The sequence below is a fragment of the Parus major genome, chromosome 9, assembly GCF_001522545.3.
Source record: "Parus major isolate Abel chromosome 9, Parus_major1.1, whole genome shotgun sequence".
In the NCBI taxonomy this organism is placed as follows: Eukaryota; Metazoa; Chordata; class Aves; order Passeriformes; family Paridae; genus Parus; species Parus major.
The window spans coordinates 1,720,769-1,742,846 of NC_031778.1; the positions used below are offsets into that span (position 1 = coordinate 1,720,769).

The following is a 22,078-nucleotide window of genomic DNA, read 5'->3' on the forward strand; positions in this document are numbered from 1 at the left end:
AGGTCTCAGGGCAGAAGGTCTCTGGGCAGCAGCTGGCAGGCAGTGACTCCACCAGCACAAGGCCCTCTCCTGTTCACATGATGCTGGAGCTCAGAGCTGGTTTTGGGCAGCTGCCAATCTCACAGCCAACAAACAGGATCCTAAACAGAACTGGGATATTTGTTCTCTCTCACCCTGGCGCACAGCACTAGGTGGCATCCGTGGGGAAGCTGCTTCTTCAAGTGTCCTGCACCAGGGATTTTGTGGCTGCTGCCATTTTGGTAGCTGCTACTTCATGCAGGTGATGAAGAACACACTTGACATTGTGCAGCTTAGTTGAAAACCTGCAATTTGTGCTGAAAGCACAGCTGCAGAAACACAGAACCTGCACATGAACACAGAGATGCTGCCCAGGCGTGGCCCATTGTAACTCCTCACGGTGTGTCAGGGCAGGGTGCCAGCCTGCACATCCATCCTCAGCTGCCAGAGCCACTCCAGCCCCACCCCAGCTCCCAGCCCAGGTGGCAGCGCTGTCACCGCTGTCTGTGTCAGGCCAGCTCGGTGGCAGCCATCACCAATCAGAAGTTTCAGGACTTGGTGTCAGAGCCTGCATCTCTCAGGGTGACTTTGCCTTGAAAGCTTGGATAGCAGTAAAGATGAAAAATGCTTCTGCCATTTTCTCCACGTCTGACCTCAAACTATTTATGCCCAGCAGGACACAGAGGGGTTCCCACACGTGGCTCCTGTTCCTATCCCTGCCAGCCACTGGCCAAGGGCTGCCTGAAACTGTGGCTTCCTCTTAGACTGGGGCAGCTGAAGGCTGGGGAAAAAACACACTTTGGGCACAGCAGAGAGGCAGCGGGGATTAAAGAAATCTCATTAAATCCATGCCTGTGGCTCACTCAGGGCGGCTCTCCCCCACTTAAAGACAGCCAGGAACTCTGGCAAACAGCATCATCCCTTCCCTACAGTGCCCAGTAACGCTGCCTCTGCACAGGGACCTGAAACAGCGACAGGATACAGGGGCTACACTGACCTGGAAATGTCTGAGAAGCTGAAACCAGGAGGAGATTTAGTAGAAATCCGTAGTTTTTCTGGGATTTGCAAATAAAATCTACATTTTCCTGAAGTCCAAAGCTAGCTAATTTATTTCTAAGTGTTCATTTCAACAGGCTTTCTCAATCTTCCTGAGCAAAACACTCGCCAATGCTATGAAATTCTGACTCAAAAAGATAGTTTTAAAGACTGCTGCTACCAGCTGACAGGGAAGTTGCATTCCAGTTTCTGACCTTCTTCTAATGTTTTAAGTATAGAGCAACATGAGAAAAGACTAGTACCAGGGCACCAGTTGTGGGTTGAGTCAAGCACTTCACAGCCATCTGACACAAGTAAATCCACAACTAGAAAGTTGGTAAAGAAGACAGGGAAAATGAGCCAGTTTTGATCCTCATAACAAAATCAGTTCTCAAGAAGACTGTGCTGAGGTTTTCTGACTCGGCTCATGCAACAGCAACATACTGGGTTAGCTGCAAAGCCAGGGAGGGCTCCTGTGAGAGAGGAATGGTTGGGACCCTCCTATAAAACCCTCCATCCTGAAGGAATGGACTGGGGGAAGCTGAGGGAAAAGGGGGATCTGTGACTTGTCATGTTCCCCACATCCTGTTTGATAAGTGATGCTCAAGAGAAGGAAAATTCAGAAAGGGGGAACCATAATCAAAATCCAGTGGGCCAGAAGCATAAAGGTGGGGAAAAATCTGCTGCAGGTGTTGGTATCTCAGATCCTTCCCTTTGGCTGATACCAACCTGCAGTTTCCCTGCCAGCCTGTTTTACCCACCAATCTCAGCTACAGGCAGGATCATGCCCATTGAGCTGGAAATCTCTGCCATTCAGAGGATTTATGAAAAGTGTTTTGCTTTTGTCCCCCGAAATTACATCGTTCTCCTCTTTTATCTGTCTTAGGTGTCAGAAGAGTGTGATGTTAATGAGATGTACAAAGGCTTTTGGGTAGCTGAACAGTTTTATAGTCCCACATTGATAAATTAAAGCATTTGTCACCGTTACCACATTAATGTTTCTTCCTGAGATCAAAGTCTGGATTTGCTGCATTAAGTGGGACTGTCCTCTGCTCCGCATCACCACACGTTATCTTCTGAGGAAATGAATTGTGGTTCTGGATTTTTACATTCACAGTTTAATCACACCCTGATTCTCACACCTGCTGATTCCCATCTCCACATGAGGTATGCAAGCCATTTTTTTATTATGGATTTTTTCCTTGCTACCTGTGTGAAAAGCCTATCTTGTTTCAGGACAATCACTTTCTTCTGGCTCTGAAAGGCTCCTTCTGCAGTAAAGAATAGAGACAATTTCCTTCCTTCTGGAACCCTGGATTCAGTCATGTTAATTTACATTTATATAGCACCTTTCATCCCTGAAGATCCCAATGCACTTTACAAACTCCCCCTCTCTGTACACAGAAGCTGTACAAAGAGACAGGCTACATAAACAGACACAGGATCCTGCTGCCAGCCTCTGAAACACAACCCTCTGCCTGTATTCCCAGCACACTCGTGGCCATCCAGCTCTGCACACCCTACAGCACATCTCCATCACGGAGGAAAGCAGTGATTTAGAGGCATGTCAGGGAAGCACCAGCAATCTGGGCAAGCAGCAGAATGGCTTCATGGCCTGGCTGGGTGACATCTCCCTGGCACTGCTGCACAGGTTACAATGAGGCAAAAGCTGATTTGTGGTGAGTTACATCTCCCTGCCTCAGTACTGCTGTCAGTGCCTGTAGAGTTCCAGGTTTGCTGCTCCCTCCCACTGATGGGTAACCCTTGAGCACTTTATTTTTAAAAACTGGAAAGCATCTGCTTCCTTTGCAATGAAAAGAAGGGGAAATAACCCTCCCTCCCAACAGCAGCAGTTGAGTGTCTGCAGCCAACGTGAGGATGGAGGAGAAGGGAGAACCCAGCATACCTGAGACACCTTTCTGGCCACGTCGCTGCCCACCAGGAAGCCCTGCGCGTAGGAGCGCGCCGCGATGAAGGCTCGGGTTGCCTTCACCTTCAGGTCCCTGGGCACCTCCCCGAAGGGTTTGTGCTGCTCGGCGTGTTTGACCATGCAGTCCAGGTACTCGTCTGTGATGTGGTACTGGGGGTTCAGCAGCTTGAAGAGCCTCTCCAGCAGCCGTGTCCAGAACTCATTGAGGGCCTCTTCCAAGTTGATGTTGGAGCTGCGGTAGTAGCGGCGCAGCTCGCTGTACAAGTCCTTGAACACCTTCACGTTTTGAGTGTACAATTCTCCGTACATGCTTGGAAAGGCGTCATAAAGGGCCTTTTCTGACTTGTTCAACAAATCCTGGAAATAACCTGAAAGATGAGAAGAAGGAGAGGTGATGTATCAGTCGGACAAGCTGGAATCCAACAGGCTGCGTCATTTGGCAGCACAAAGAGAAAAGAGAAGGGCCCTAACAGAGCTTTTCCTCCAACCAACATGACTCAGATCTGAGCCTCAGCCATGAAGACAGAAGGAAGACACCTTCCCCTGGCCTGGGCCTGTCCAGCCCTTCTGGCAGCCTCAGCTGGAAGCAAAGCTGGGTCTCTTTTCTGAATTCACAAGGTGTCAGAGTCACTCTTAAGTTTTCTCCACAAATGGCACTGCTCACACAAACCCTACGCTGCCACACGTTATTTCCAAAGCAGGTGAGATGAAGCAGGGATGCCAGAAGGGTGCCAACCCTTCCCAGGGACATCCCTGGCGTGGCAGCCAGGCTGGCTCTGGGCACAGCCAGAGTCCAGGGGCAGTGCCAGGAACAGGCACATCTCCCGGGGGATTCCAAGGCACACAAGTGTTTTTTAACCGAGGCCAACATTATCTGGGGTTCTCATCCCCTTGGCTTACTTGGGTGTGCATCCTGCTTTAGTTTCAGCATAAATAACGGGGTGGTTTTACACCCCTGGTCTCAGATGTGACTGAAATGTGACCCCCTCGCTACACACAGCACGGTAAGAATTACAGATCTGACTCCTCCCCTACCAACATCTTTAGGCATTTCCACCTTCTCAACTGCCAGCTACCTTCAGGCTGAGACTGCACACTAGGGAACTCATAGCAGGATTATTAATATTAATTATTAATAATATTAATAATTGATCCAATTAATAGATTTACATAAGCAACTTTAATCATCACTGAAGTTAGTGAGAGGAAAAAGAATTTAAATACTAATTTTAATTTCAATTACATTTGTACTTTTAGGGTCTTTTTGAGGCAAACCTGATTAAACTAGTCTTTAAATTACTATTTTTTATTTTTTTTTTTGGTGATGCATGATAAGCTCTAGTTGAAAAGAAACTGTTATTCAATTAAAATCCAACAGCATTTATTTAGGTACACAAGTCAACTTCACAGTGCTAGACATATAAGAAAAGAAAGAGAAGCTCCTGAGAAATGCATACTGCATGTACAAAGCTTTATTAAACAAAGCATTTTTTGAGGGAATGGCACTGACTACAATTAAAGACCTCTAAAATTGTAGAACAAGTAAAGCTCACATCCACAGGTCTTGCTTATATTCACTGACTGAGAAGGGCCATACAAGCTTTCCTGTGTTAATAATCTCTCACTGGTTTCTCAGACTTGAATGAAGCTAGAACTTAACAAGTTTTACACTCTTACAAATGAAAAGAACCCTCTGCATCTGCACCACAGGTTACTAATACTGAAAATTCCTCTGCTATTTTAACAAAGCAACACCAAGCATTAATAGCCTGGCCTTCTCCAGCAACTATCATGTGCTGCTTAACAGGTTAAAATTTGGTCTAAGAGATTTTGGTTTTTAAAAGATTGTGAGCAAACTAGGTCTTACCAGAGGTCTGTTTGAATTACTTATGCAGAAAGTAAAAACATGGAATGTTGAATAAAAACTGGTTTTCAATGGTACTTTGGGAAGAAATTTATTCAACATGACTGGGTTGGAAGTTTGTATCTCCAAGCATTATTACTGGGATCCCTCCATCTCTCAAATGACTGATCATGCACCCTTCCCACTAAAACTGGATTTCTCTCTTCAGACATCAGGTGTTGGGGCATCAAAGTCACCTATGACCTTGCAGTGGGGAGTTCTCGACAGGGTAAAAAGACAAAAACTATTCCCAAAAGATTAATTAAAGGAGATGCTGCCCTCACCTGCAACAGAAACAAAATACAAAGTTTCTCTGATGCTGATGAGGTCTCTAAAGCTCTTCCCTACCCTTAATGTATCACTCCAAACACCGCTGGTTTCCCATTCACAAGTTAATTAAACTGAGCTCAGACTCTTTTCGTTGTATAATCAGTGTTCTCTTCCGTGTGACAAGAGACACGAACTGAACAATTTGCTCAGCAATCGAGGTACGACATGCAGCTTTGCACTCACCATCAGGAGGAAGAAAACACCAACAAACACAGCCCAATTTGTCAGTTCAAGGCAAAATTACTCTCTTTGTTTTGCTACAAGAGAAACAAGATGTATATCTCACTGTCAAAAAATTGGAGACTGCTCTCAAAAAAGTCACAGCTAATTAAGGGCTGATGAACTGTTACTTCTCTACCCAAGTGAGGGAACACCGATTACAGACAATTCATTTGTGGCTGGTTCTCACAAAGTTCTTCTAGATTTCACAAACAGAGGGAAAAAAATCTACCCTAGCCAGGGAAAATTAATTAGCAATTAAGTCTACACGTGTTTGTGATGAATGGCTGACCTGGCAGAGAATTTAAATGCCCATTTTGCAGCATCAGAAGGTAGGATAAAGTGAGGTTTGTCAAGAGGGATGCCAACTATCCTGTTCCTCAGTATAGTGTCAGCTGGGATCTCCCAGTTCTCCTTAACACTCCCTGCCTGCTAATGTCCAACCTGCTGATGAGTTTAGACCAGTGTCATAAATTAAGGATATGCAGGGCCTTGGGATAACACAACTTGCTGAAGCACAGTTCAGGCTCCTGCCATTCTACCTTGATTTCATGTAGAAGGAATTAATTGAGGAATTATTTCAAACAACCAAGTCTAATTAATTGATAATATGCTTTAATAAATTGGAAAAAGGAGTATGATTTAGTAATGTAATATAAAAAGGAATACAATGTAGTAAAAAAATACAATTTAGTAAATAAAAATTTGATAAAAAATACAATTTAATAAAAAAATACAATTTAGTAAATATATTCAGATATATATCTCTACATATATATATGGATATAGTTGGCCAGTAATTAAGGATGGTTAAGGCATAAGCAAAACCCACTGGGGTACGGGGAGGGCTTCTCACCCCACCTCATGTACAGAACCAGTGTATAAGCTGAATTTATACACTGTATGCTTATACATATTCATTAATGTTTGCTGTAAGTTTCCTCCTATTTCTGATTTTTCTGACTTTACATCACTTTTCTTCACGGCACATGCCTCACTTGTTGTTAGGGGGTCTTCAGTCTTCTTTTGGTGGCCTTTTGGTGAAGGCTTCTCCTCTTCCTCATTGTCCTTTGGATAACCTTACAGGTTTACATGTGTGTACTAAGTGTTGTGTTATGGAAGTCCACTAATTTTAATAATAAGTCTGATATTTACTGATTTTTAGGCCCAATGCCTAAAGTCGTTCTAATTTTGTCCATCTCAAGGCTGTTTTGGTCCTGAGACACCATTTATCTTCTAAACTCCATCCTGTACCTCAATTTTGACATGTAACATCTGCAAAGGGGTACATCTGCCTTGTAAGAGTATTTTTCTTGATTGTTTCTAATAAAAACTTTAATAACAGTTACAATTTAGTTAGCAGGAATCAATTCCATTTATTACATCTGTGCTGGCAGCAGGCCCGAGCCATGACCTGCACTTGGGCACTGTCACACAGGGATTTGTCACCCCATCAGTGGCAGGGATGGAGGGAAAGGGCTCTCAAGGAGCTGGTGCTGCAGCTGTAAAGCCCTTCTGGCTCCAGGAGACACCACTGCCCTCCCATCCCTGCAGGAAGAAACACAGCTGAGGTGGCTCTGAGAGGTCCCCTTCCCTCTGAAAGGATGCATTTGCTTCCACCCTGAGTGGAACAATCCAGAAAGCAGCTACACATCCCATGGACCTGTGCTGAAAAACTCCTGGCTGTTCTTGGCTGCAGGAATTTGACAGTACTAGCCAGAGACACCTTTCTGTCAGTCACCCACTAAATCCATGACTGGCCTTCTCCTCCTTCAAAAAGTTTTCTTCAGGAGCCATTGTCAGGTGGGTCCTTCCTCAGCACTGCCAGCTGAGGGACACGACACTGCCAAGCCCAGCAGATGGCTTTCAACAACACCAGTCCTTCAGACACATCAAACTCAATTTTCCCTGGGCCAATGCAAGGCATGGCTCCTCAACCGAGGCTGCTCCTACATGAAACATCACCTTTCGCACCCTTTTGCTGCAAAGTATTCAAAAGAAAAATAAAATGAAATGGAAGTCTGTTTTATTACTATTATTATTGCTTCTCACTTCCAGGCTCAGAAACAAGACAACTGGCTTTGCTCAAAGGAAATTTGCCTTTTGGCAGAGGCCAGGTCTGAAGAACTCTGCCTCAAATGAAAAAGTGCCAGAAAGTTATGAGTAAAGAAATGAAAGGTTTTTACAACCAAAACAATTCTGCCACCTTGGCTATGCTTTCTCTTGCTGTTGTAGTGACAAAAACTTACTTCTCAAAGAATTAAATTTTCAACCAGAATCTATAACCTTTGCATTCAAAAGAGATTGCAAATCCCCACCCATTTCCCTGCTTCACAGCTTCCCAGTGTTCGCAGCTCATATTTTCACAGTTTCCACATTTTCACAACTCTGGATTCAAATTGGGAAGCTGTGAACAGCACGGCAGGGACTGGCAGTTTCTCTCTGAAGATAGAAAGTTTTGAGTTTCTCCTTTCTCAACCCCCTCAGCACCAAATACTTTATCCAAGCTCTCTGCTACCATTTGATCACTCAACATCTGGAACACACTGGGGTTTCTTCAACTAATACAACGATGGAATGGGAATGTATGCAAGAGGGAAGGAGATCACTGAAGGAAGAACACCCAGATGCTCTTTAGGCAGGCAGCAGAGCTGGCTTCCTACAAGCCCCATCAAATTTGGGAGGCATGCTAGAGGAAATATGAGAAATGGAGAAAGGTGACTGAATTACTTTCAATCTGCATATTAGTAAAATTTTAAGAAAACTGCAGATGAAATGTCACAACAGGTCAGAGTTGAAACTGGAGGAACACCAATGGTGGGTGGGTGAAATGAACCCCTCCTGCTGGTCAGACAGCTTTGCCTGGTGAGCTGTGTTTGTGGTCTGAGGGACTTGCCATGAACTGCCAGGGCATGTGGAGGTGGGGACAACAGCATGGGGAGGAGGAAGTACCAGAGCCTGTGTTGCAAGTTCTCAGTTTTGAGCAAGCACGTGAGCCTGTGGTGGAATTCCCACAGGGCCAGAGCCACAGAGCTCTGGAGGAAGGCTGGGCAATCATGCTATGAACAAGGTGATGTGTGTGTCAGGACTGGACTGAGAACAGGAGAGGAAATGTAGCTGCTTCTGTGGTGTCCTGAACCCCAGCCAAAGCAGGGAAAGAAACAGGATGGAGATGTATGAGAGCTCCTGCTTGTGCCAGCCCTGTTGGTCTGAGGAAGAGTTTTTTCCTGGGCTGATCTCCCATTTAATACCCTGCTGCACTTCCCAACACCAACTTGCTTCTCCAGTTGGTTCTAATGCTGTTCCTGCAGTCAACCTACTATTAGCAGGGAATAATTCAGCAACAGGTTTAAGCCATTAAAATCCAAATCAAATGCATTCATGTCTATTTTATTCACTTGAGCAAGTACAATGACACTTTATTTATAAAATTGTTATTACTAATTTCAGTACTACTCATGCTGTGCTGAAGAGCTGGTATCAATCCAAGAGCAGTGATATACTCTGGTTCATACCTTGACTGTGAGGAAATAACCACAGTGAGACTGAGTGACAGCCTCCACGTGCAGATAGCCCTGGATGCAGCAGTCCTGGTGCCATTTTCCTGGGGGAGACACCTCTCTCCCCACAGCTTCACACTCCTGTGAAACTGCTGCTTTGTTTCCTCAATCCTGAGCCACCTTGGGGAACACAGTCCCTCTCTGCTGTTTTCTGGATCACTCCCATGTACATCCCTCCCAATGCCCTGTTTGGTGGCTGTGACCAAAAAGGCATCAGGATAAACCAAGACTCAGATTGCAAAAAAAAAGCCCAAACAGATGGAAATAAAATCAGGTTTTCTCTAGAAGCCAAAGGATGAGCGGTGTGAATGAATGTGCTAGGATGTAGGAATTATGATACCTTTTGGTAATACAACTTCAAAACTTTTAGGACTTTAGGACTTGCTCCAAAGAGCCACTTGAGTGATATGTGAAGTGATGCTATGTGACTGTGTCCTGGGAGTGTGTGCTGAGAACTGTGTGGGAACAAAGAGCTGAAGAGATGTGGTGGGTCAATGAGACAGAAAGTGCCAACTCTGCCATGCAAGATCAATTTTGTACTTTCCTAAACCTGCTCAGGACCCAGCACAAAAGCACTTCAAGACTTAGACCTCACTCCTGCTGGAAGGTTGGTCCAGGGCACCTCCCTGATAGGAGGATTTCTTTTCTCAATTTCTGGTCCAAGTTCCTTCTCAATCTGCTTGGTCTTTGCCAATATGGTCCTGTATTCTGTAAATTGCTGGGTTTTTTTCCCCTGGAGTTTACTCTTTGAGACATTTACACACCAAGTCTCACACTTTCTCAGTATCCATGCTGCCTTCCTACACAAACAAAGGGCACTTTCCCCTCTTTACACCTGACAGGCTCTCCAGTCCTCTGGATCACTCCACCAGCTCTTTTCACCTCTTCTGCTGGTATTAACTCTTCTTAGCTGTGGGTGGTCAGAAGCACAAAGAACATCTCCTTTCCTTCACTGGCAGTAACACTGTGAATACTGCAAGGACTGCACTTGCCTTTTTTAGGAATGTATTGCATTAGCATTTCACAGACTTTCTGCCACCAACTGGTACATCCCTAATTCTCCCCCTTGCTATTTCCAACCAATTAATCCCCAGCTGTACGCCTAACTCTGAAATATTGAATTTCACTCCATTTCTATTATTTTGGTTGTCATGGTTATCCACTATCCTCTTCAGTAGTGACAACTTTTCCCAGCACTATGCCACCAATTAATCTCCTGACTGCATTTCCTATTGTTTGTGCCAGTTTTTAATGGGGCTGTTAATCAGGATGGGGTCTAGGCCTGTCTTGAGAACCACGACTGGGACCTCCCTCCAGCCCAGGAGCTCATCTTTCAACACAGTGTATTGCTGCCTCCCCCTTAGCTAGTTCACCTGATAATTCCTTTACTAATTTCCATCTTCTTCAGCTTAATTAACTACTCAAGGCACAGATGTAAATGTCTTTGAAGTCTCCTGAGATGAATTAGTTGAAAGAACAGACACACCATGAGCAACACTGAAAGCAGGCTTTGGATGTAGGATTTGACTGAATCTCTCAAATCTTTTACTCAAGTTGCCTTTGGGTAAGAGCAAAAGCTGGCCTTCCTTAAACTGGTTTAGACTGGGACATACAGCAGACAGCTTGATTCTTGTGGGAGGGAAAAGGAGAGCTTTTTGAGAAAACAAAAAGCTTTTCCTGCAAAAAAGAGATGCTGTTACATGAAAATGCTATTTGGAACAGGGCTCTGCTAGTGAGGAGAAGAGCTTCTGCCCAGGAGGAATCACCTCCAGTCACTCCAAAGAAACTGCACTTTTTCTGCCAGAACTTGGATAACATTTTCATTTCATTGTGTTGAATGGCAGAGAGATGTAATTATTTGCAGCTATTTCCTCTTCTGCATATTGCCTCTCCTCTGTTTCTACAATTTTCCAAGACAGGTTGCCTGTATCTAAGTCAAGCAGGACTGGATCCAGCTATCAAAAGAAGGGAGTGGAGGATGTTCCCTGGCAGGGAAGCTCCCCAGAGGAGAGCCAGAACAGTGGGAAGCTGGGTATTCTGCATGTCCTCTTGATGAGCACTAGGGCCCAACAGGGTGTCACCCAAGGTGACAGCAACAAGTCTGGGTGTCACAAACACAGCCACAGAGACCCTCTCCAGCCCCAGCAGCAGTTCTCTCCAAAACAAACTGGTGAAGAAACCACTTTAGGCTTTGATGATCTCGATGTGCTCAGTATTTCCATCCTGATGACCCCTGGAACAGCTCTGTGCGAAGCTTACAGCACCTCTGAAGTCAAGTTCAAGAAATCTTCAGAGACAAGAGTCACTTGGGGCTGGGGGTAAAGAACACAAAATGATCTGTAGGAGTGGCAGGACACAGAAGCAAAGCCTGTGCACAGACTGCAGCACTAACAGGAGTCAGCATCTCTCCCTTGGAGCACCTGAGCCTGCTCCAGCATCCCCTCCTGCCTGGCAGTGTAAGAGTGAGGAGGGGGCTGGGGCAGGCAGCCTGCACCTGCTGCAGAGGAATTGCAGGCACCACACAGACCCTGGGATTTAAAATGCCACAACACATTCTGCCAGTTGCTTGGTAGGCCCTTGACTGTTTAGGCTTGGAATTTCTGTGTTGGGAACAGGAGAACCAGGGCAGGTGTGGGGGGAGGGTGGCCCCGAGCTGCACGTGGGGAGCTGCACTGGTGCTCCAGGGCTGGGATGATGGAGCAGGAGATGGAATTAAGCTGTGCCCATTTTGTCTGGCAGTAAGCTGGGCTGCAGTGCTGCTCCCAGGCACAAGTAAAGTGCTTGAGAGTGTGTGAGAAGCAAAGACAAGCTGCACCTAGGCTAGCCTGCTCACAGGGGCTTTCAACCATCTAATTCCAGCCCTGTTCCCTGTGCCTCTCCAGCCTGCCTGGCAGAGAATGAAGAGCTGTGCTGCTGTGAGGAAACCTCCCTCCCCAAATAGAGGATTTGCTCTGTTTGCATCCAGGGTGGGATAAGCAAATACAAGAGATGTGAATCTTAAGATTATTTTACCCACGTGTTTTCCTGGGATCTGAGCTGCCAAGGGATTTTAATCATGGCACCTTCTAAATATACCTGTGCTACAACCAGAGACTTGAAGCAAATGATGAACTGCAAATATTGCCCCAGCAGGCTCTTATCAAACAGATTTCAGAGCAACCTCTCTGTTAGATAAGGACTGAGGAGATGTGTGGGTAGTATTCATAATGTGGGAGTCAAGTCTGACCTGGCAGCTCAGTCCTCACTTGAGGAAGGGCAGGCACCTCCCTCTTTAGCATCAGCTGAGCTCTTTACAGCCACTCCTCTCCCTCTGGACTGTAGTAGGAGTTGGGATAAGTGAGCCAGAGCAAGCTGAACTTTTGGATAAATGAAATTTTGTGAGATAAATTTAGCTCTCATTTTTTTCCTCCAAGAAAGCCTGCATTTAAAGGCAAACCAATAAGCACCACAGCTATCACTGACAGGAACATAAAGGCAGTAAAATTAAAAGGCCTGTTCCTTTCCACGTTTACTCAGCAAGACCTGAAGGGCTCCATTTCTCCAAGGGTAAAATAAACTCAAAGTTTAACAATACCGAGGGTTGCTGGCAGTTTTAAAAGGTGTGATATACACCCTGGATACAGCACACACCTCTAGAGCAGAGGTATTTTTCACTCCAGAAAGAAGTGTTCCTTTACTGCAGCGGAGCACTGGGGCTGGTGATGAGCTGCAGAGACATGGCAGGAATGAGACAAGCAGTGGATCTGCTTGGGATGTGCCCATGAAGGTTGTCACTTTCCCAGGAGCACCATCCCCATCAGCCTCACTGAGGCTGACTGTGACTTTCTGCCCCTTTCAGCAGGTTCCTGAGAGCTGCACAACACCTCAGGGAGCTTCCCTGGCTCCCATACACACTGAAAATAATGAAGCCTTTATACATTTCAATACACGTATTTCAACTTCTTCCTTACTTATAAAATACATCATGAACCAATTTGTTGCTCAGTCAGGCTCTTTGCAGTATTATTTTAATTGAGAGAAATATCAATGCATTATTACTTCTTTAGAATTAAATGTATTTGTCTCTGCAAAAAAAGCAGAGGAAACAACCCCATAGTTTGTGTCTATTTTTGACACTTTCTGAATTCACAAAGGGGCTTGAGCATCCCCATTACATGGTTTTACAGATCAAAACACCTTGTTTGAGTTTTGCAAAAGCTGTGGCAGTGAGACAGAACTGACTTTGGCTTTTTATCTTCTTCATTAGTGTTGCCCTCTGCTCCGAACGGCCTCTAGACAAACTATTTATTGTTGGGTTAATTAGATCATTTGGATCTATGCTTGGCACTGCATTTTTGCAGTCTGGAGTATCTAAGACACATGGTGCTTGAATCTCTAAGAATCCTGAGTATGTGACACGTGGGCTTTCCCAAAGAAGAAAGGAGGATAGGAATTACTGGCTGTGGGGATAATATTCCAGACAGGCTAAGTTCCTCTGTTATTATTGCAGGAGTTTATCTAAGTCTGTATAAAGCCCTTAATCTCTAGTGTTCTCTCCTTCAGCGCCTTCAGAAAATAACTTGCCTCTTTGTAAAAAGAGTTTGCTCCCATGGAACCAGTGTGAAAAGGAGAAATAGGTAGGGATGGCTGTACACAGCTAATGTTGAGATGCAACCTGAAGAATGCAGCACGTGTGTACCTCTGACAGCTGGGAGTGGGCAGAATGTACATACAGATAATAACATGCACATCTGTTAATGGAATCATAAACAAAGCACCCTCAATTGCTATTTTAATATAGATGAAATATGGATATCTTAAATACAGCTACTCTAAAATACTATTAAGACATTTATAGCACACTTTTAGAAACCTGGAACAGTCAGAAAGATGTGTGTAACAAAGCACTCCCTCAGCCCTTCAATGCACAGGGATTTTCCTAGAGATAACCACATGGGACTTCTTTCCCCAGGTGCCTTCTTCAAAAGAAGCAAGTTTTAGCAATTGTTGAGGAAAAGAAATTAATGTTCTCTGGCAGATATTACAATAAGAAATTCAGTAGCAAATTTTAGTTTCTGCCCCATCTGGCGGCACCTGCTCTTGTTAAAACACCTCTAACTTCACCTTGTCCAAAGATAAAAATCTAGACAAAGACAGATTTTCAAAAGACCCTAGGACCATTTAACTACTTCTGTTTTAAAATGCAAGGTCACTTAAAAATCAGACTTAAAGGGAGATTTAAACTTAGCTTATCCCACCTTTTCCTTCAAAGTATTGTTTTTTTTTAAAGGTTGCTAGGCATATACTGGCTATAAGCAGGCTGGGATAAAACCACTGGATTCTGTGAGCTTGGGAGCTTTGCTTGGCTGCAGCCCACCTGAAACCCACAGGCAATGCTGGAGGAGCCAAGGAGAGGTGGTTGAGCACTCACTGAGTGTTGGATCACAGAAAAGCACCAGGTAGAAAGACTTCCTTCTAAAGGGATGGATGCAGATGTGGCACCAGACCAGTCCTAGCTCCTGTCCCTTGACTTGGTGTTGAAAGCCTCAGGAAGAGGATCAGTTCAAAACTAGAAAGAGTTAAAGACTGAGATACACAACATACAGACACCTAAGCTGTAGCTGTGCTACTACTGAGCTGGTTTTACTTAATTTCATTGAGGTACAAAAAATACCTTGTCTAATACAACCTTTTACATTCACACAGTATACGTTTTACAATTATGTCTGAATATAGTTTCTAACAGGCATAAACATTTTTTTTTTTAGCTTGTGGGCTATACATGTTACATATTACTGGTTTGATTTATTACTTGTGCCTAAATCATCTCATGACTGTGACCAGCATGGAAGATCTGCCACAACATCTGTTTACTCTGAGAAAGTGGCAGTCACCTCCACAATACCAATGGACATTTAAAACTCATCTGAACCTCATTTGGAGGAAATACAACTCTGAAGGCTTGGGAAAGAGTCTGCAAAAAGTTGAGAAAAGTCTCACCTCCCATCCTCACTAATTCCATTCTGAGATGTACACATAACACATGTATTTGAGATTTGTATCAATCAAACATACAAATCTGCAGCATGATAAAACCTGCCTGGGTGCCTTGTGCCTCTCAGGACTATCAGCAGGACATATCAGTGACTGAGGACATCTGAATCTGCCCCTGGCTGACATCCAGCTTATGGAACAGAGATCAAAAATGCACCTTAAAGAAAATATTAGCTGGGAACCAGAATGCTTAACTGCACTCTGGCTGCAGCTACGCTTAGGGAAAAACAGAGAGGAAGCTACACGTGCTCCTCTTTTTAAAAATTCATTTACAGCAACTAAAAAAAGGCTTTGGTTACCCTGAGATGCTGGCACGCTCCTCCTGCCTGAGTTGGGGTTTCTGCTGCTTTTGAAGCATCTCTGGCTCTGGTCCAAATTTGAATGATGGGAGAAATGGATACTTGTTAAAAGCATGTTCTTGATTCACTTAACCAACATAAAACTTTCCTCTTTTTTTTTCTCCTGTCAGATTTTTATCCAAAGTACATTGCCAGTGAATTGGACATGAGTAATAAATTCTGATCTCCTTAAAATGTCCTTCCATGAATATAGGTTAAAATCCTCATTAAACACCTTGATAAATTAATGAATTTATAGGGATGCATAGAGAGGTTGACAAGCAGATGTCATTCACCTTTTTCTCTAACCACAAACGTTTGAAGCCACTCAAAATAATGTCAGATCTGGCACAAGATTTAGAACAGACAAAAGGAAATACTATTTTAAACAAGTTATGGAAAACCTGACTCCTGCTACAAAAAGTCCTGGATGCTGAGGACTAAAATAAATGCAGAAGATGATCACATCAGAAGAAAAAGCATGTCCATTGGGTGGTCATGAAACAGAGCAAACCAGACATCCAGGGCAGCAGAGGAACCACAAAACAGTCATGGGGGAGAAGAAACACGGGATACCTTTGGAGCTTTCTCTGCAAGCCAGGGTGCACCTCACTAATTGCCATTAACCTAATTGCCCCAGGATACTCTCAAGATAGAGGCAAAAATCAGAGTGAATTCTGTTCTCTGGGAAAAGAAGGCTCAGAGCACAGGCCCAACCCAGAGCCACTGCTGGGTCCTGCTTGGCTCACCAGGGACCTGCAGCCTCCTACAACCAGGACCTGGGGCTTGGCCAAACTCTTCTTTCTGGCACTGCCCCCTCAACCAGAACCCTCTCAATGCAAATACCCTTCTGTGACCTTGTTGTGCCTCAGCATATCTCCAGAGATCTTCCTAACCCAGAAGCTCAGTGATTAACTTAATTAGGACAGTAACTTCTGTACCTCCTGTTAATGAAAAGCTGCACCACTGTTTGCTGATGCACAGAAATGCTTTCTGGACAGGAGCTCACTCTGGGGGAAGCACATCATAGCACAGCCCAGCTCAGTAACAGCTCGTCCAGGTGACACAGATCCAGCTTTTCTTTACAAACACACCAGTGAGTGGGACCTGAACACCTCCTCTGCCTGTAAGTGAATCCATGGAAACCTACAAAGCTATCTTCTGTTGTTCTGAAACAGCAACAATTATAATAAAAGCAGTTTAGTGTCAGCCCTGGGCAGAGGCAATAGATAACAAGTCAGCCTGAGCGGTGCCCTCATTAAGGCTCTCTGGTAAGGAGAGCCCATCCTATATATTGACTTTTCCACCCCTGTTGTGGTGCTGGGTAATTTGACAATTTGCCTTTAATTCCCTTAGGATGCTCCATCTGGGTTCAGATCAATGGCCCACCCAGCTGTTTCAGCTGAACTTGCTGACTGTAAAACAGTCATATAAATTCCTGGTGTGTTCAGGAGAAAATACTGGTGGTGATGTGAAGGATATTCCCCAGAGAATGTTCTCTGAGTAAGCCAGTCTGTGTTTGGAGGAACCAATTTTGGGTCGTGTGAGCTTTTCAAAAGGACATAAGTACAATTCTGTGCAGTTTAAATAGCAGAAAGCAAACTGAATGACCTTTCCCAATGTTTGGGGGAGCAGAAGAGCACTCCCAGCCCTAAAAAACACAGATGTGGAAGCAGAGGACTGGAGGAGGACCAGGCCCTGACTGGGCAAGCTCTCACAGTGCCTTTTCCAAAATCCCCATTTATACCACGGAACTGCTGCACAGAACCAACAATTTATGGAGCTGATTTCCTTCTACTTCTCATTTTAGCTACCTGCATGGCAACTCTGTTTCTTGGACAAGAACTACAAGGAAGGGGTGGCATTTGTGTGCCAATATCAGTGAGGCAAAGATCTATGAGGAAACACTCCCCTACCCCCATTTCACCCCACGGATAACCAAACCTTCATCCTTCAAAGCTTTTGACACTGTTGCCTTGATCCTTTGCTGTTATCATTCTCCTACACAAGCAACAGAGGAGTTGCTCTGCATGATCCATCTGTCCAGGCCTTCCTTCAGCACTACATGGAAGTTCTGCCAGTTGTCCAGAGATGTTTCCTTTCACTGACTCTCATGCACTTGCTAACATCACACACATGGAGGCCTCAAGCTTCAGTCTCCCCTCAATTAATTAAATTAACATGCTACTGTCATGAGATCACCTCCCCGCCCTTTCATAACAAATGCCTGGGGAAGAAACCCCTGGCATCTGGGAGCTTGCTCCTGCTTCAATTCCTTTCATCAGTGTCCTGCAGTGATACAAACCACTGCTGTTGTGGGGCTGGAAACAGGGAAGATGTCCTTGCAGGTCTTTGCAGCTGCTGAGTTGGTGACAGAGGTGCTGATGCACCTTGGTGAGGTTTTTTGTGAGCAGTCTCATACAGCTGGCAGTATGTAATGTGTCTGTAACATCTCTGGAATGAGCCCATATGTGCACATGGAAATCTGTGTAAGTGGGCTGAACAAGTTAAAGAGAGGGGAAAAAAAGAGCAGAGTTTTCTGCCTGTGCTAGTCCATCCTCTAGGCTGGGCTGAATGTGCTGGTGGATTCATAGCAGGGTTATCAAAGAGACTGAAGGAGATGGGTATTAACACACTCCTACCAGTCTTGGGAAAAGAAGGAGTGCAGGCCAGGGAGGAGAGAGGCACCCTCAGCTTGCTGTCCTGAGCCATAAAATCACAGAATGGCTTGGGTTCAATGGGTCTGAAAGATCATCTAGTTACAACCCACCTGCCAGGGATGGGGATGCCACCCACCAGAGACCAGGTCACTCAGGACCCCATCCAAACTGGTCTTGGACAATTCCAGGGATGGGGCATCCACAACTTCTCTGGGAAACTGTGCCAGGGCCTCAGCACCCTCTGAGCAAAGAACTTCTGCATGGGAAAGGCTCAGAGAGCCTTTGTCTCACTGCCTCCTGGGAAGAATATGTAGGAGACAGCCACTACAAACACATTGAGTTCAGGAACGGCTTCAGTGAGATCCTGCACCTTCTCTGACATGGAGTCAATTGTGCATGAAATACAAAGCCCCAGAAAAACAGATTTCATTAGTTCTGGTGCTCATGGAACCACTTGGATGATATGTTAAAATATAATGGAAAAGCTGGTCATAAAATATCAGCAGAATGGTGCTGCATGTCCAGAAGCTAAAATGGGTACTGAACAAGAAGCCAAATAGCTGCAACTTATTTATTAGAGATATATTGAATAAATGACCCTCCTGTACCCATGGAAACTACTGTACCAATTCATCCCTGGCAAATAAGAAAGCAAAAGCTGTTTCCTTAAAGAACTGCCTTAGAACGAACTAATCTGTAAAAATATTAAAGCAGAACATTTTCGTGATGATTTTTTTTTTTTTTTTTAAAATTACACAGCACAACTTTCTCAAGTCTCACAGCCACCCTTCTGGGCAGGACCTGTTACACTCTTCCTGACACTTTTCAGGGGAAAGCACCTGAATGCAAGTGGCTGGGAACAAAAGTCACCTGCAGAATGTGCAGGTGTGAAGCCTCTCTGTGACTCAGTATGGGGCAATTGGTCTCTGGTGGCTGTCTGAGCACGTCACCAACAACACAGATCCTGGTGATTCAGCCTGAAGATGGGAAAGAAAAATGGGGGTTCAGTTCTAAGCAGAGCAAGCCACGCCCTTCCTCTCTGCTCCTCTGCCTCTGGATACAAGGGCTGTGTGACAGTCACTAGGAGAACACACACACTGTCAAAGGTGGAGTGTGCACTTTGCAGCTAACTTTAGTTGTGTTACTGAGCTTGAACTAAGTCTAATCACTGTTTTAGCCCTTAGCATTTCTATCACTTGGTCTGATCTAACACCACTCCTTTTTCTAATCCTCTTAAACCAGGCTGTTTTAAAGGTTTACTCAGGCAGACACTTGGACCATGCTGCTGGAATACTGTTATTAAAAAGAAAACTATTTGGCGTTCATTAGCAGGGTGACAATTAGCTGCAAGACAAGTGTAGCTTGAACCACAAGACTCATGCCTCTGTACTAAATTTATCTGAAGCTCCTGAGACACCAAGGCATGGGCAGTGCTATCAGAGGAGGGCAGAATCCCACACAGGTCCTGCAAGCGCCCTGCCCACCTGGGAGTTCCACTTGCACAACCACAGCCACTGTCATTCGTTTTGTGGAACTTTCTCCCCAAAATCTTCTTCCTTTCCCCTCATCTTTTTCCTTTTCCTTTCCTGCTCTGATGTATCTCAAGGGCCTTGGGTGTCTGGTTTTAAACTGAGTTAGTTCTATCAGATTTATTTTTGTCTGTCTGTGCCACATGAGGCTTGAATGGCTTTCTGAAATATCACTGTGGCAGACTTTGAGGATAACAATACTGATTATGGTCTTCAACCAGCTGTCTTCTCAAACATAATCCATGTCTTCTTTTCTCTCCACAGCAAGCATAGTTAGTTTATATTTGAACTTTTCCATCTTTGAGAACGTTTACCACTGCCTACTTGAAGGACATTGGATGTCATTTACTTGGACTTCCTCTGTTCTGCTCTTGCTGTGAAGAAAAGCCCTTTATGTTGATGTGACACTATAAAAATCCATAATCATAAAGTTAAAAATAAACCCCCTTGCTAGAATAAGATCAGCTGAATATACTTAATTTCTTTATATTTGGGTCTGACCTGTTTTCATGTTTGACTTCAATTAAATTACTTTTCTTCAGCAATTCTGAGGCCTTCCAGTAACCATGTGCCACTGAATATAAAAATCACATATTTATTGCACAGATAAGAGTGCACACCATCCCAGGGTGTCTCACTTCAAAGGTCTTGTTCCAACACAAGCCTGCTTTTTATTGCCCCAATGTGAGGAAATATCAACCAGCACCATCTGAATGTCCCCCCCCTCGTGCAGGGGTGAGGGATCAGAGCTCTCTGCATGTTTTCTGAATTCTTCTACAACACCCACTGAACCTGAGGAAGTGTTTAGCAGGTAAGAGGAAGGGATGAAGAACATGTAGTAGAATTCTTCACCCAGAGTATTTATTACAATCTTGAGTCATCTGCCACGGTGGAGAGTTTGATTCGCCAATAATTTCACACTACATAAAAATCGAATCTGTGATAATTTAGGTAGGCTATCAAGTACTGCTGATCTCGACCATAAACAAAGCAAAGCCAGTAATTGCTTTTACTGAAAAATTATGTGTGTTTTAGGGTTTCAAACACTGGGCTATCCCAGGGGAAGGAGAAGAAGATTGGAAAGTGGTGGTTTCAACAAACATGAAATTGCACAAAAAGTAGCAAAAATTAGATGATACTGAATTTCCACACATAAAAGCAAATAAAAATGCTGTAATATTGGCTCCTTCAATTTGATCCAGCCAGCTTTGAGATTTCCATTTGCTTTGATATGAAAAATATCAATTTGTCACAATACTGAGTTTTGCAATTACTTCACTGTGCTACCATTAGTAAGAAAAAGCTATTGATTTAAACAATGCACACATAAACATGGTTTTCAAACCAAAATTCCTATTTTTCTTAAAGCTTTTGCTATTAATTATTAGAATTCATCAGCACAGTAGCAAAACCCACCAAGCACAGAGGGTTAAATCTCACAGCCCTTGCTGGCAGTGCCCATGTGTGAACACTGCATTTGCAGCCCTATTTTCTGTGAGCGAGGAAAAAAGAATGATTTTATGGCAACAAAAGCTTTCCCCTCCTGTGGCTCACAAGCTGCATGGCAGCTCCTGGCTCCTAGCAGTCAAAAGTGTTGCAAAATTTAATACTAGGGCTCTGGGACCTCTGCAACTTCAGGAGTTACTCTATAGCTGAGGTCAGGAAGGCATGTAGAGGGCCCCAAGTAAACTTATTGGAATCAAAGACCTTAAATCTTTTTAGAATTTAAAATATGAAACTTCTCTCCCTATACTGACAGAGTTTTATTCCCTCCTCTTTGCTGTTTCACAGTCTTACAATTGAGTGGCAGTAATTCCTAAAAGAATTTCAGGGTTATCACATAGGATTTCTACTTCTACATTTGAAATATTCCATAAACTGCAAAAGGCAGGCCTGGGGCTTGGTCATGCAAAAATTGCTCCCACTAAAATTACCAGAGTGATAGACTTGGCAATGGATTGATAGAGTGAGCATCCTCGAGGCAAGGAGCAGGGAGGCTGTGACTCCTCCGTGCCTCTCCAGGGCTGCAGAGCCACCACCCCGCTCATGGGGAGCTCACCTTGAGCCCCACAGCAGCTCAGACTATAAAGCACCCATTATCCCCGCCTGGTGCTTCCTTAAATTGACACAGATGTCATTTCCTATTATAAATAATTTGTTCCACAAATAGACATTTTCAGGAACAACATCTGTGCCTGTGCTTAATTTGCAGCATGCTGATTGTCTTACAGGAGTCAATGAGAGAGGTCACACAAGTTAAACGAGTTCTGAGAACTGAACTTTGTGGGATTGGGGGTCTTTGTTTGCATTTTGCTTTTGTTTTGCCTTTTCCTGACATGGGTTTTGCGCTCCTTCAGTGTCATGACTCCTGGGGGGTGTGTGGGAGTTATTTAGGGGTGATATTGAAAACACCAGCCTTTGTATTCCAGCTATTGGTTTAACACAAAACATTAAACATTTTCTAAATCACTTCAGACAGATTTGGAAGCGGTTTTTTGAAAGGCAATTTTTAGGAGCATTGAC

General features: G+C 44.3%; 1 protein-coding gene across 1 annotated transcript in view; it reads right to left on the reverse strand.

The window, feature by feature from the left end:
* GPC1 (glypican 1) overlaps nucleotides 1-22,078 on the reverse strand; it is a 197,979-nt gene that overhangs the window by 25,329 nt on the left and 150,572 nt on the right. The window contains exon 3 of the mRNA XM_015638168.1: nucleotides 2,960-3,351. Within this exon, the coding sequence (XP_015493654.1) occupies nucleotides 2,960-3,351 (392 nt within the window). The remainder of the gene's footprint in view (nucleotides 1-2,959; nucleotides 3,352-22,078) is intronic.